Raw genomic sequence first — 14,794 nt, 5'->3', positions numbered from 1 at the left:
CACAGCAGGGATTACAATGCAATCCCGCACAGATAAATTATAATAATACAGGATGTGTTATGGCTGAGAGAGAGAGGGGGAGGCAGGAGGGAGTAATTGGAAATTCTTTGGCTTTTTTTAAACCACCTTTTACGCCACATAAGAAAATGTGCAATCTGTCCTGCCAAACTGTACAATGTTCTTTGCAGTAAACGGGGAAACTGCTTGATATGCTCGACTGATGCCGTGATTTTCCCAAGCATTCTGGCGTCTATTAGATAGGTAACCCAGACTTGTAATGAGCCAAGCTGACTCTAATGTTTGTATGATGTAATAAAATACAATTCCCCTCATTAAATTCTTCATCTGGCATTGTTTCTGCTGAGCAGAGCAATGAAAACGGTAACATTCACAGAGCAGTGACTCAGAAAATGTGCGACACCGTTGATTTTCTGTGCTCACTGATGGGATTACAGTGGCTTAAGACTCCAGCTGTTTATGACCTCTCATCTTCGACAGGGAGCCTCTTGGACATTTATTACACTCATGGGCCAGCTAGACTCACAGCAAGACACCAGGATCTCTCTCTGGGGAGGTTTCTAATTAGAGAAATGTCAATGTGCTTCCCTGGAAGGCCCTCCTGTCATATTAATGGCATTAATATGAAAACGAATGATCGACAAGAAGTGGGTGAGCACTTAAAAATCATCTTCAGTTTGAAGATGAAGAAAAATTATTATGAATTTCTGCTTTACAGACTCTGTCAGATGGTGAAATATGCACTGGGTTGAGAAATAAGTGGTGACCTTGGAGTTGATTGTGCCATACAACACATAACTTAGACCAAGGTCCAGTTTCATGAAGCAATCTAATCTTGTTTAGTCAAAAAATTAGTTGTTGCACAAAGGGCTTAGTCAGCTAAAGTTTCACATTTCGCAACTAAGGTTTTTAGCCTGGTACAGAGGAAGCTAATCTTATTTTAGTTGACAAAACTTCAGTGTCTTAACTCAAAAACTGGCAGCTATCATGTCCACCACTTGATGGAACACTCAAGAGCTTCCTTACGTCGCTCATATTCCTTCAAAAGGAGAGCTTCTCTCCAATTTTGGCCACGGTTGGAGCAGACGACTGCCATGATGTGACAGTTCTTACGTTAGCCACCGGGAGTTGCTGTTACATTGAGGAGCGTTGTGTGCATAAAAGCCTTGACAGAAGTGTAGAAGAAGAAACTGAAGAGTGACACTGCTAGGCTAACTGCGAAGCATGTAGTTCTGCAGTTCGTATGTGTCCATGAATGTCAATAAGGCCAGTTAACAAAACAAAGGCTAATCCACAAGTTTAGCCAGTGATGTGAAATGGTGATTCGACAGATAATGTTGGATGACTACCTGTAGTCGACTAAGTACGTTTAGTAGACTGAAAGATTAGACTGCTTTATGAAAGGTGGGTCGTGGGTCTCAAACTTGCAGCTCAGAGTATTGCAGTCGAACATGGGCAAATCAGTTTTTATATACACACTGACATAAAATATGTTCAAGGTTCATATTTAATACCCTCAAAGATACAGTCTTACGTTGTTGCAAGTTGGCTCTTGCCTGCTACAAGGTAAATTTCGGTTAGGTACTGGTGGTTTTACACTTCCGTGACATACAGATTGCTACAAGGTAAATTTCGGTTAGGTACAGGTGGTTTTACACTTCCATGACATATAGCCAGGATTAACTCCAGAACAATATGATTATCGTCACTACATAACTTTTCTTAGTTGATCTTTTTACTTTTTGTATTGTACATATTTAATGACATAATTTTCTTACTTAAATACATAAGAAAAACTATTGACATAATATTGATAATTTAGCTGGAGGTAGACAGAATAATGTCTTTATATTTTATCAAATATTACATATATTTCAATAAAATGTTTTAGATTATAAATTGCAGATAAATTATGCAAATTAAGCAAACTGGTAAATTCATTGTTAATATGTGTGTGTGTGTGTTATGAGACCACTATAACAAACAAAATATTGATAATGTTGTTTGTCTTTCAGCTGCCCCAGTTTTTGATCAGGGTTACCACAGAGGATCCACTAAAGATCGACATTGGGATTTTATAACTTTTTACACAAGATGCAAAGAAAGTATTGATGTTTTGACTACATTAACATTAATATTATTATGTTACTTTTGTGAACAGTTTATTTCCATACATATGCCATTTCATCAGCTAATTTACATATGTAGATATGCACATATTCTCAATATGAAAAGAGTGACTGATTGGAAAATAAAAAGATATGGATGCCAATTTGTTAGCTAGTTTTGAATGTTAATACAGTGTTATGTCTGCTTGCTTACACAGACTTATCTCCATTACATTGTTCTTGCTTCCCATCCCTTTTGAAAAAGGGGCATGACAAGCAGCAGGTCCTTTCCATTTAAAGCAACAGGCACAGAAACAGTTTGGTTATTACAGTAGAGATTTAGAAGTGGGATTTGATATTGTATGTCTCCTTCAATATCTATGTAATATTCTGAACAACAAAGTTTAAAAATATTTTTAAGATTTTCAGTGACCTATATTACTGCATGCTTAAACACATACAGTGTTTAAGCATGCTATTTTCATTCTGGTAATGGAGATGCTTTATTTCTGCTTTTCTGGTTTTTTTTTTTTTCTTTTAAATGAATGAAATACATAAATAAATGAAATGAAATGAATGAATGAAATATACAGTAGTGTTCAGAATAATAGTAGTGCTATGTGACTAAAAAGATTAATCCAGGTTTTGAGTATATTTCTTATTGTTACATGGGAAACAAGGTACCAGTAGATTCAGTAGATTCTCACAAATCCAACAAGACCAAGCATTCATGATATGCACACTCCTAAGGCTATGAAATTGGGCAATTAGTAAAAAAAAAAAGTAGAAAAGGGGGTGTTCACAATAATAGTAGTGTGGCATTCAGTCAGTGAGTTCGTTAATTTTGTGGAACAAACAGGTGTGAATCAGGTGTCCCCTATTTAAGGATGAAGCCAGCACCTGTTGAACATGCTTTTCTCTTTGAAACCCGGAGGAAAATGGGACATTCAAGACATTGTTCAGAGGAACAGCATAGTTTGATTAAAAAGTTGACTGGAGAGGTGCAAAAAATTATAGGCTGTTCATCTACAATGATCTCCAATGCTTTAAAATGGACAAAAAAACCAGAGACGTGTGGAAGAAAACAGAAAACAACCATCAAAATGGATAGAAGAATAATCAGAATCACCCATTGATCAGCTCAAGGATGATCAAAGACAGTCTGGAGTTACCTGTAAGTGCTGTGACAGTTACAACCCCTGGCAATAATTATGGAATCACCGGCCTCGGAGGATGTTCATTCAGTTGTTTAATTTTGTAGAAAAAAAGCAGATCACAGACATGACACAAAACTAAAGTCATTTCAAATGGCAACTTTCTGGCTTTAAGAAACACTATAAGAAATCAAGAAAAACAAATTGTGGCAGTCAGTAACTGTTACTTTTTTAGACCAAGCAGAGGGAAAAAAAAATGGACTCACTCAATTCTGAGGAATAAATTATTGAATCACCCTGTAAATTTTCATCCCCAAAACTAACACCTGCATCAAATCAGATCTGCTCGTTAGTCTGCATCTAAAAAGGAGTGATCACACCTTGGAGAGCTGTTGCACCAAGTGGACTGACATGAATCATGGCTCCAACACGAGACATGTCAACTGAAACAAAGAAGAGGATTATCAAACTCTTAAAAGAGGGTAAATCATCACGCAATGTTGCAAAAGATGTTGGTTGTTCACAGTCAGCTGTGTCTAAACTCTGGACCAAATACAAACACCATGGAAGGTTATTAAAGGCAAACATACTGGTAGACCAAGGAAGACATCAAAGCATCAAGACAGAAAACTTAAAGCAATATGTCTCAAAAATCGAAAATGCACAACAAAACAAATGAGGAACAAATGGGAGGAAACTGGAGTCAATGTCTGTGACCGAACTGTAAGAAACCGCCTAAAGGAAATGGGATTTACATACAGAAAAGCTAAACGAAAGCCATCATTAACACCTAAACAGAAAAAAAACAAGGTTACAATGGGCTAAGGAAAAGCAATCGTGGACTGTGGATGACTGGATGAAAGTCATATTCAGTGATGAATCTCGAATCTGCATTGGGCAAGGTGATGATGCTGGAACTTTTGTTTGGTGCCATTCCAATGAGATTTATAAAGATGACTGCCTGAAGAGAACATGTTAATTTCCACAGTCATTGATGATATGGGGCTGCATGTCAGGTAAAGGCACTGGGGAGATGGCTGTCATTACATCATCAATAAATGCACAAGTTTACGTTGATATTTTGGACACTTTTCTTATCCCATCAATTGAACAGATGTTTGGGGATGATGAAATCATTTTTTAAGATGATAATGCATCTTGCCATAGAGCAAAAACTGTGAAAACATTCCTTGCAAAAAGACACATAGGGTCAATGTCATGGCATAGGGTCACTGTCAATGAGCAGATCTGATTTGATGCAGGTGTTAATTTGCAAATAGTCCGGATCTTAATCCAATTCAAAATCTTTGGTGGAAGTTGAAGAAAATGGTCCATGACAAGGCTCCAACCTGCAAAGCTGATCTGGCAACAGCAATCACAGAAGGTTGGAGCCAGATTGATGAAGAGTACTGTTTGTCACTCATTAAGTCCATGCCTCAGAGACTGCAAGCTGTTATAAAAGCCAGAGGTGGTGCAATAAAATACTAGTGATGTGTTGGAGCGTTCTTTTGTTTTTCATGATTCCATAATTTTTTCCTCAGAATTGAGTGATTCCATATTTTTTTCCCTCTGCTTGGTCTAAAAAAGTAACCGTTACTGACTGCCACAATTTTTTTTCCTGATTTCTTATAGTGTTTCTTAAAGGCAGAAAGTTGCCATTTGAAATGACTTTAGTTTTGTGTCATGTCTGTGATCTGCTTTTTTTCTACAAACTTAAACAACTGAATGAACATCCTCCGAGGCAGGTGAGTCCATAATTTTTGCCAGGGGTTGTAGAAGACACCTGTGTGAAGCTAATTTATTTGCAAGAATCCCCCGCAAAGTCCCTCTGTTAAATAAAAGACATGTGCAGAAGAGGTTACAATTTGCCAAAGAACACATCAACTGGCCTACAGTGAAATGGAGGAATATTTTGTGGACTGATGACAGTAAAATTGTTCTTTTTGGGTCCAAGGGCCACAGACAGTTTGTGAGACGACCCCCAAACTCTGAAATCAAGCCACAGTTCACAGTGAAGACAGTGAGGCATGGTGGTGCAAGCATCGTGATATGGGCATGTTTCTCCTACTATGGTGTTGGGCCTATATATCGCATACCAGGTATCATGGCTCAGTTTGGATATGTCAAAATACTTGAAGAGGTCATGTTGCCTTATGCTGAAGAGGACATGCCCTTGAAATGGGTGTTTCAACAAGACAACGACCCCAAGCACACGGATAAACAAGCAAAATCTTGGTTCCAAACCAACAAAATTAATGCCTCGCAGATGTGGAGAAATCATGAAAAACTGTGGTTATACAACTAAATACTAGTTTATGATTCACAGGATTGCTAAAAAGCAGTTTGAACATATACAACAATAGTTTTGAGCTTGTAGCATCAACAGCAGATGCTACTATTATTGTGAATACCCCCTTTTCAGCTTTTTTTTACTTATAGCCCGATTTCATAGCCTTAAGAGTGTGCATATCATGAATGCTTGGTCTTGTTGGATTTGTGAGACTCTACTGAATCTACTGGTACCTTGTTTCCCATGTAACAATAAGAAATATACTCAAAACCTGGATTAATCTTTTTAGTCACATAGCGCTACTATTATTCTGAACACTACTGTATGTATAACCTTTCTTTAATGTAAATATTTTTCAATGTATTTACTACTGTACGATCCTTGCTGCTGCAACAAGTGATTTTCCCCGCTGTGGGATCAAAACAGTTTATCTTATCTTATCTTATGTTAGTATATGTATGAAAGTATGACCCCTTTAAATCTAAGTGTGTAAGATCTGTTTTTGAAAATGCACATATATTCATTTCTTAATAATAAACCATTACAAATCACCAGGCCAGTTATTCCAAACAGTACCATAAAGTATTAAAGAAGATGTTGACTTTTTTACAACCGTAGTTTTTCCTAGTGTTAGGAGCCAGTCTGCTCTGAGTAAGCCTGATCCTGTCAGATCTCAGACGCTAAGCAGTGCGGCATCTGGTTAGTACTTGGATGGAAGACCTCTTCGGAACAGCAGCGGCTCTGTGTGTGTTTCTCCAGGTAAAACTGGAGTTGCGTCAAAAAGGGCATCAGGCATAAAACTTGTGCCAAATACCAATGCGTCAATACAAATGAGTCAAATTTTCATGACAGGGTTTTTTAAACTCACTATTACTAACCCTACTCCTACCCCCAACATATAACCTTAACCATAACTAACCCTACTCCTTCCCCCAACCCTAACCATAACCACCCTGCCCCCGCTTCACTTTTAATTTCGTGCAGCCATCACAGAATGAATTAGAATGAATTTGTGCTGCTGTGACGAAAATGAGGTGCTTTTCGTCACAATATCAGGGACCAGTAGATTAAAATGTATTTTGTGCTGCTGAATCATGACTTGCCGTGAGACCAGGTTGATATATATATATTGTATGTAATCACAAAAGCAACAATGTGTTAATAATTACACTATGCAATATTTAGGTTTGAAAATATGGGATCTTGTTGTGGGCTGGGGTGTTTGGCTGGTTTGGTTTTTGTTTTCTGTTTCTCCCACCAGGTGGTATGCATTCAGGACTGAGTGGCTGAGCATCAGGACCTCACCCTGAACACCTGAGGCTTGTTATCACATGCAGGTCATCAGGACTCACAGCTGTGGTGTATTTTGTCTTGATCAGAGATTGCTGCATTTAAACCTTGAATGCACAGTGTGTGATTTCCAGAGACTCGACCTTGTGAGCAGACATGTGAGATCGACGTCAGGAGAACAATCTCACCATCACGGACGCAGAGACCGCTCCAGGTTTGACGCCACAGTCTGTGAAGGAGGATTGGGTGAGGTCTCACGCTCTTCAGCACACTTCCTGAGGTAATTTGGTTTTGGTGACTTTTATGAAGTAATGACAGTGGATTTGGTGTCCCTCACACCTTGTGTTAGTGAGCTGTCACGTTATGCTAATTGTCTAATCAGCTTCTGCTGCAGTGGAGATTTGAACTGAGTTGTTCCGTGCCTGCAGGGTAAGAAGCTGATGTATAGATTTAAGCCAGGAAGTGTTTGCTGATTGCGTGCACCTTTGAGTTGTGTCTCTCTGTGTGGAGTTGGACTCACCTCATGTTTTCTTTCTTCACAGACTCGATTTGTCGCGGCCACCTGGTGGGGGTCGGCGGGGTCCCTGGGTCTGAACTGCTGTGGCTCCGGACCATTTGCGCTGTTGAGAGCGCGCCGTGTTTTCACCTCACCAGACCGCGGACATTTTTGGTTGTTTATCACCCCACTGTTATGTTTATTAAATTCTGTTATCCTTTGAACCGTGCTCTGCTTATTTTATGCTGGCTCCTTTCAAACGCTGGGTCGGTTCTCCGCCCGCGTCCGAAACATAACAGATCTGAGTTGACCATTTTGAGAAAAAAATGGGATTTATATCAAAGGTGAGTAGGGCACTCAGAGGCTTGTCTGCTAACAATGTTTTTAATATGACTAAGGTTAGAGAAATGTGAAACTTTAATGACTCCTTTAAGTTGTGGATAGGGTTGCCCGTCATGTTGCCATGATTTGAGACTGTGACTGCAGTGCAACCTCTAATTTAGAGCTGAAATCTGGGGGATTTACAAATAGTGTGGCATGAGTTGTTGACTGAAGAAAAGACCAGGAATAGAAAAGTGACTGTGTTGATCAAGTAATAATGAAATAGGTTAAATGAACATGAGGACAAAAAGGAGACTTGTACATCAACCTGCCAAAGAGAAAACAGTTTGGGATGTGAGCAGAAAGTCATCTGGGGGAATTTAGTTGGTTAAAAATCATCATACAGCTCCATAAATAGGTTTGAACACTGGACAGTAAGTGCAGTAAGAAAATACAATGTATCATGTTTTTAAGCTATTTCCAGTTTCAGGGTACATGTTTTCACTTTGAAAATAAGCCTCTGCTCACATAAACCATACAACCAATCATCTGCTATGTTTGGGACAAATCTTTTTTTTTTTTAGTATCACCACTGGCCTGGTGCTAGTATGATGTAGATTAAATACAAAGCTAAAAAAGCTAATAATAGTATAACGGTAATAGCAAGAATAAACAAAGTGAGGGACATTCAAGGCTATGGAACAGTGAACACTTCAGGTAGAACTACAGGAGAGACAAACAAGCTATTGTTTCCTTTAAAAACTTGCACTCCCATACACCCTCATAACCCCACCCTCACCCCAACTATTTTATCACAATAATCATTATTTACATGAAACATGTTTTTCACACCAAAAACATGCTTTAACTTCATGACTAATAACGAGCAGCCCTAAAAGTTTCAAGCTGGTACTTCATGATCAAGCAAAAGTGTTGGCATCCCACCCTCCCTCAAAAAGCCCTAATGCACAGGCATGTCATTACTCACTTAAAGTTAAGACTCTCCCACTTTTTCTGGGTCAGCCAGCCACCACACAGAGACTTAGTACTGTCCAGAGGCTTGGTGGTGCCTCCATAGCTGAAACACAAGAAGCACTGACAATCACCACAACTCAGACCAAAAGTGAATTCTTTCAGTTGCTTTGTGCCAGTAACTGAGTCCAGGAACACTCCAAAAGTGGAAGAAAGAGGGCCAAAGTGGACCAACTTGCAGCGGCTTTGAGCGCTGGCTGATTAGAATGTAAGCCGTCAACATTTAGTGACTCAGCACAGTAGAGCTTTTCTTTTTCCAGACATAAACTGAGGTAATTTTGTGAACCCAGCATCATGGTAGGTAGAAAGAAAGAAAGAAAGAAAGAAAGAAAGAAAGAAAGAAGTTATGAATATGTTACTCACCTCTGAAGTATAGTATAGGAACAGTAGTATGTGATGAAGGACACAAAGATGAAGAGCACTGGGAATAGCCTAAGGCACCATACTGGAGACAGAAAACACAAAATCACAGAAGAATTTAGAAATAAAATAAAATAAACACAATAGCCATACATTAAATGCAACAACAACAAAACTCTTCTGCAGTTACAATGAAAAAGCATTGTGATATTGATATATTTTGTAAAAATTCTGGATTACATCATTTTCTACATGTGAACCAAATGCCTTCCTTTGCAAAGTGCATTTTTCTGTCAACTCAAAAGCCAGATAATTCTATCCTCCTGCAAAAAGCACCAAACTATTATTACCTTACCGTTTAGAAAAGCTGTTTCAGGAATTAATTGCATTTATTTATTTATTTTATTTTATTTTATTTTATTCAATGCAGTGATGTAATATGCCCCTAATGGAAGTTGTCTAGTAAAATACAAAAGCTATTCTGACAGAAAAAGAAGAAGAAAAAAACAGCAGATATGTTATAGAATTCTTATAAATGCTCATGTTTGTTCATGCCTTCATATAAAACTCCTGAAAGAACAGTGCTGTCCTCAGGTAAACCTAACGGCCCCTTCACATATAGTGAAGGGGCCGGCATTTCACATATAGTGTGAAGTTTGGACGGCATTTGGACAAAAACGGCGAAACAGCGTGAAACAGTTTAAAATTAGCACACGAAACATCATGCACGAAACATCACGCATGAAACATTGCGCACAAAACACTGCACTGACGGGCAGGCGTGCACGAACCCGGTGCGAGAGTTCATGCACGCGCCGGTGTCTGTCGAGCAGGAACAGTGGCAGGTGCACCACATGGCACCGCTTATGTGGAAGAAATAAAAACCAGCTGGTGTGTGTGGAACCACATCGCGGTGCTTATGTGGAATAATTTTTAAAAAAGAAAAAAACACACCACCTGGGACGCAAACGTCTGCCTCTCGGTAGGAGGGTTCTGGTTAGGTTTAAAACTCCAGCTTTGCTGGCTTCTGTTATTCTTCTCTACAAGAGTCAAGACAGAAGTCAGACTACCAGAGCAAGAAATTTAGCTGAGGAAGCTTCTGTGATTAGAAGCGAAATGTCTTCGCGTCAAGCAACCCAGTCCAGTCGAAGATTCAAGCGTCTCTACTTTGGAAACCACCTGGACAACACTGAAACAGATACAGTTGTTTGAAAGAGATGGATGGAATACTGTTCTGTGTATCACAGTGTAGCACCAGTGGAATTTGATGATTATAGTCAGAACAGTGATCAACGATAATTAGGTTGATTGCAAAACCACAGAACATATGCAAGACTATTGATGGTGATCCATCATCATAAAGTTCACAAATTCTTTTTGAAAATGCATTAAAAAAAAAGATAAAAATCAAAAACACAACAGCAAACTGGAAACGGCACCTGCTGTTTTACTAAAGACGTGTGAACAGCAACTTACAGCCACACAGTGTTTAACTTCTCAGTGTCATGTTGTTAGATTGGAAACCGTCACTATCCTGCCTCCTGTAAGTAACTGTTACATTACTGTTATCACCAAGTGATTTGAAAGCATTTCAGAGCACTTCCTTAAGTGTGAGATCAACTCAAAGTCCTTCATCTGCACATACAGACATGTAGCATCCGAAGGCTTGCATTTATCTGTTTCATTGATTTTACTTCAGCTTTTTCATAACATACGATGAATTTGATATGATGTTTCATATGTTAACATTCATATTACTGTAGCTGCTAGTGTTACTATTGTAAATTAATCTCACACATGGCACGTTAAATCAGTATTGTGTGCTGTAAAAGCAGAAGCAGGCACCTTGATGCAAGGTTGTCAGATGGTGGGGCCACTCCAACGGAAGGCAATAACGGATCATGTTATCACTCTGAGACAGAGATCAGTGCACTGTTGTGATAACAACCTTCTTATCCTCCTTCCAAGAGGACATAACACTATTTTGGTATTAACACTGTGACAAATCATGCATCAGTGGCCATTATAGGCATTAAAATTAGTGACTATTTTTATTATTGTTAAGTATTTTTACAATTAATCTATTGATCAACTCTTGTCTATAAAATGCCAAAACAAATAAGGTGGAAAATGGCTATTTCAGTTACCTGTAGAACAAAGTGACATCTTCAGAATACTCTGAGCCCCCTGTTAAACAGTTACATTGATAATTTAGTTAAATTAATAATTATATTATGGTGAAATGCCTTGGTTCAGCAGTCCACAGGGATCAACAATATTATGGATGATAGGGTCTGTGACAAATTTGAAATAACACTCAGATCTGTGGTTTAAGTGCTGAGAGAAACTACTGAATGTTCACAAATCAGAGGAAAGGCATAATGACCTCACTCGTCCATAAAAATGCTTTCATGCACACATGTCCTCTGGCATCAATAGCGTAAGAGCTTACTATTAGCTGCCTTCTGGGACATCTTCATTGGCGCCTTGGTCCTCTTGTCTCGACATAGCATGTGGTGTTATCGTGGTGATGAGGGATCAGCGTCATTAAACCACTTCATAAAATGTATCGCTTATGTTGAATAATTAGCCTTCAGACCTGATTGAGCTGACTGTCATGGGTGTATTTTGTGTGTGTTTTTTTTCTTAGGTCCTATGGTTAGTATATTACGATTAGATGTTCATAAATGTTTGGGTTGTCTCTTGCTGAAAAAAAATATAAATAATTGTTTAGAAAAAACAGAAAAGGACATACATCAAAGTGAATCACATTGATATTGACATTTCATTTTTGTGTAAATGTAGTTTTTACTTTCTTGTGTGTTAATGTGTTTTAAGTCTTAAAGTACTCTGAAGGATTGATTAGAAGCACCATATAACTGATTTGATTTGGATTTATTCAGTGTTTTTATGCACATACACACACACAAGTGTGCCAATGAGGCTTGCACATATAAAATTGGGGGAGGAAATGAGAGAAAAACTAAGAAAGCAAGGAAGTAAATACACAACTGTAAACATAGTGAGTGACAATTAACAGAGCTAACAGACTGTGGGCCTCATGCAAGAACATTTTTGGAAACATCCCTTCTCAGAATTAGCTTTATTGGCCACGTATGTATGCACATACAGGGAATCTGACTCCAGTTTAACTTTGTTCTAATAGTACTTACACAGTAAACAACTTAACTGGAACATTGTGTTCTAAAGCAGTGCAAAATAGGTGTTGGGTGTGTGTGGTGTGTGTAAGTCAGCTGCTCTGTGCCTTTTCTCTGTACAAGTAACGCAATAAAGTGTTGCATAGGGTCCAATGATTTATTAAAAATCTGTGTAATTATGGGCATCAGTTGGTCAGCACATACTTTTAGTCAGGGAGACACACTGTCTGGCCCTGGAACCTTCCTGATCTTCTGTCTCCTGAAGAGGTTGAGTGTAGCTCCCTCCCACCAACACACACACACACACACACACACACACACACACACACACACACACACACACACACACACACACACACACACACACACACACACACACACACACACACACACACATACCCAATACCACCAAGAATTTCAGTCGCCCCATCATAAACACACCATAATATTAAAGTTTTCCATTCAAAATCTGGTCCTCTAGTGCTCCCAGTATCAGTAACACTATACTGTTTATGCACTGCACTGGGTACAGCTGTTTGAGCTCATGCCACTCACATAACATGTTTTTTTTTTCTTTTTTGTTTGCTTTTTTAATGGTAGCATAAATAAAATGGTCTGTTTTGTTGCTAAACATCTCGGGCACTTGGTTCCTGTGAACATTTCCTCATTTATTGGGTCATGCACTATTTAGCTGTTCACAACACCTCAATCTGGTGCCAGAACATCCAGGTCCCATGCTGTCCTCACGTTATTTTCCCATGCTTGACTTTCTGTTCCTAGCCCTTGTGCTCTCCACATTTTCTGAGTTTGCCTTGCTGTCATCAGACACTGATGACTATGTGCTCAGATACCACCACAATGCTTTTACTGCTGGATCTTAGTGCAACGTTTGACACAGTTGATTAATGTATATTGTTGGATAGACTTGAGAATTATTTTGGTATTGCTGGATACATTCTTTCATGGATGACATCATATTTATGTATCATATCAATTTCTTGTATAACAACACTACTTTAAAACTCACTCTGGTAAAATGTAGGGTAGTGCAGGGTTCTGTATTAGGCCCTCTGCTATTCTCTCTTTGCATAGCACCTCTTAACTAAGACTGAGACCACTGAGGTGCACGACAGAATGCCACAGGAGGTCTTCCCTTCCTATGTCAATCAGACTGCAGGAGGAATACATAATGAACAGAGTTAGTCAACTTATGTGCAATATTATCAAACATCTTGTGCAATATATCTTCCAGTTATTTAGCTTAAATTTTGTTGTACTTACTGTATTTTATTTTGTTATTTGGGTACTATTGGACACTTGCTTTTTGTACTTGTAATCTAGTTGACTTTTTCAATTTCTATTTAACTACTAACACTTTCTGTAATTGTGTATTATGTCATTGTTGTGTATTAAATAATTGTTTATGGTTTCTGTACTCTGGCAAAATAATTTCCTTCCGGATGAATAATGTTGCATCTTTATCTTTATCTTTATGTTTATCGTTGGACGCTACAGAATTACTTGTCACAGTTATGCTGATGGCACTCAGCTTTAAATGTTAATGCAAATAATGTCTCTCAAAATAGGATTTTAGAGAATTATCTGGCATCAGTAAAAAAATCTTGCTAACCCTCTGGAGCACTTCCTGTTTGCAACCATGCAGCTGGCAAACCATGTACAGAGGCAGTATGTGAGGATGCTTTCTATGGTGGAGTGGTATTCTGACTATGGGGGATGCATAAACACTGACCCTTTCTTTCATCCAGAGTTGATTATTGCAAGGTTTTATTTTCTGGCTTACCATATACTAGCACTATATGTCTTCAAATGGTTCAAAATGCTGCCGCTAAAGCTCTAAGCAGGAGAAGAAAGTCTGACCATATCACCACAGTTTTTGGCCTAACATCATTGACTGTCTGTTCATGTGAGGTCAGATTTTAAGGTTTTGTTGTTAACATACAAAATTCTATATGGGCTAGCACCTCCCTATCAGGCAGATCTAATTAAACTGCATGTACTGGGCCATGCTCTGCATATTCAGGATAAATGATTACTTTGTGCTCCAACTCCAACTTTGGACAGCATGGTGACTTAGTGGTTAGCACTGTTGCCTCACAGCAAGAAGATTGTGGAATTGCTTCCTGCTCTTTCTGGGTGGACTTTAGATGTTCTCCCCGTGTCTGCGTGGGTTTCCTCCGGGCACTCCGGTTTCCTCCCACAATCAAAAAACATGCTTATTTAGGGTCTGCTCCTTTCTCTTCCCCTGTCCAAGGCTGCGTCTCTACATCTGGAGTTAGTCCCTGGGTGCCGGACTGTGGAAGCCCACTGCTCCTCATGGTTAGATTGTGTCTAACTGTCATTAGGATGGGTTAAATGCAGAGAACAAGTTTTGTTGTATGTATATATGTGCAATGCAATAATGGCTCTTGTTCTTCAAATGTAAAGAAGAAGTCAGTAGGTCACAAAGCTTTTTCTTATCATGCATCTTTTCTGTGGAATAGCCTGCCTGCTGACATAAAAACAGTCTGAATCTATGGAGCTACTTAAATCCAGATCAAAGAGGACTC

The 14,794-nt window shown here is 38.8% G+C and overlaps 1 protein-coding gene across 2 annotated transcripts in view; it reads right to left on the bottom strand.

The window, feature by feature from the left end:
- Positions 1-14,794, bottom strand: part of st3gal4 (ST3 beta-galactoside alpha-2,3-sialyltransferase 4) — a 155,766-nt gene that overhangs the window by 84,468 nt on the left and 56,504 nt on the right. Inside the window, exons 1-3 of one of the 2 annotated variants that reach the window (XM_034167999.1) lie at positions 11,522-11,641; positions 9,073-9,154; positions 8,666-8,755 (exon numbers count right to left, since the gene is read on the bottom strand). In XM_034167999.1, coding sequence (XP_034023890.1) covers positions 8,666-8,755; positions 9,073-9,154; positions 11,522-11,582 — 233 coding nt within the window. In that variant the 5' untranslated portion in view covers positions 11,583-11,641. Of the gene's footprint in view, positions 1-8,665; positions 8,756-9,072; positions 9,155-11,521; positions 11,642-14,794 lie in introns of those variants that run through there. The other variant, XM_034168000.1, reaches the window with a different exon arrangement.

This window comes from Thalassophryne amazonica, chromosome 4, assembly GCF_902500255.1.
Source record: "Thalassophryne amazonica chromosome 4, fThaAma1.1, whole genome shotgun sequence".
Lineage (NCBI taxonomy): Eukaryota > Metazoa > Chordata > Actinopteri > Batrachoidiformes > Batrachoididae > Thalassophryne > Thalassophryne amazonica.
This window is presented reverse-complemented; position numbering and strand designations above follow the sequence as displayed.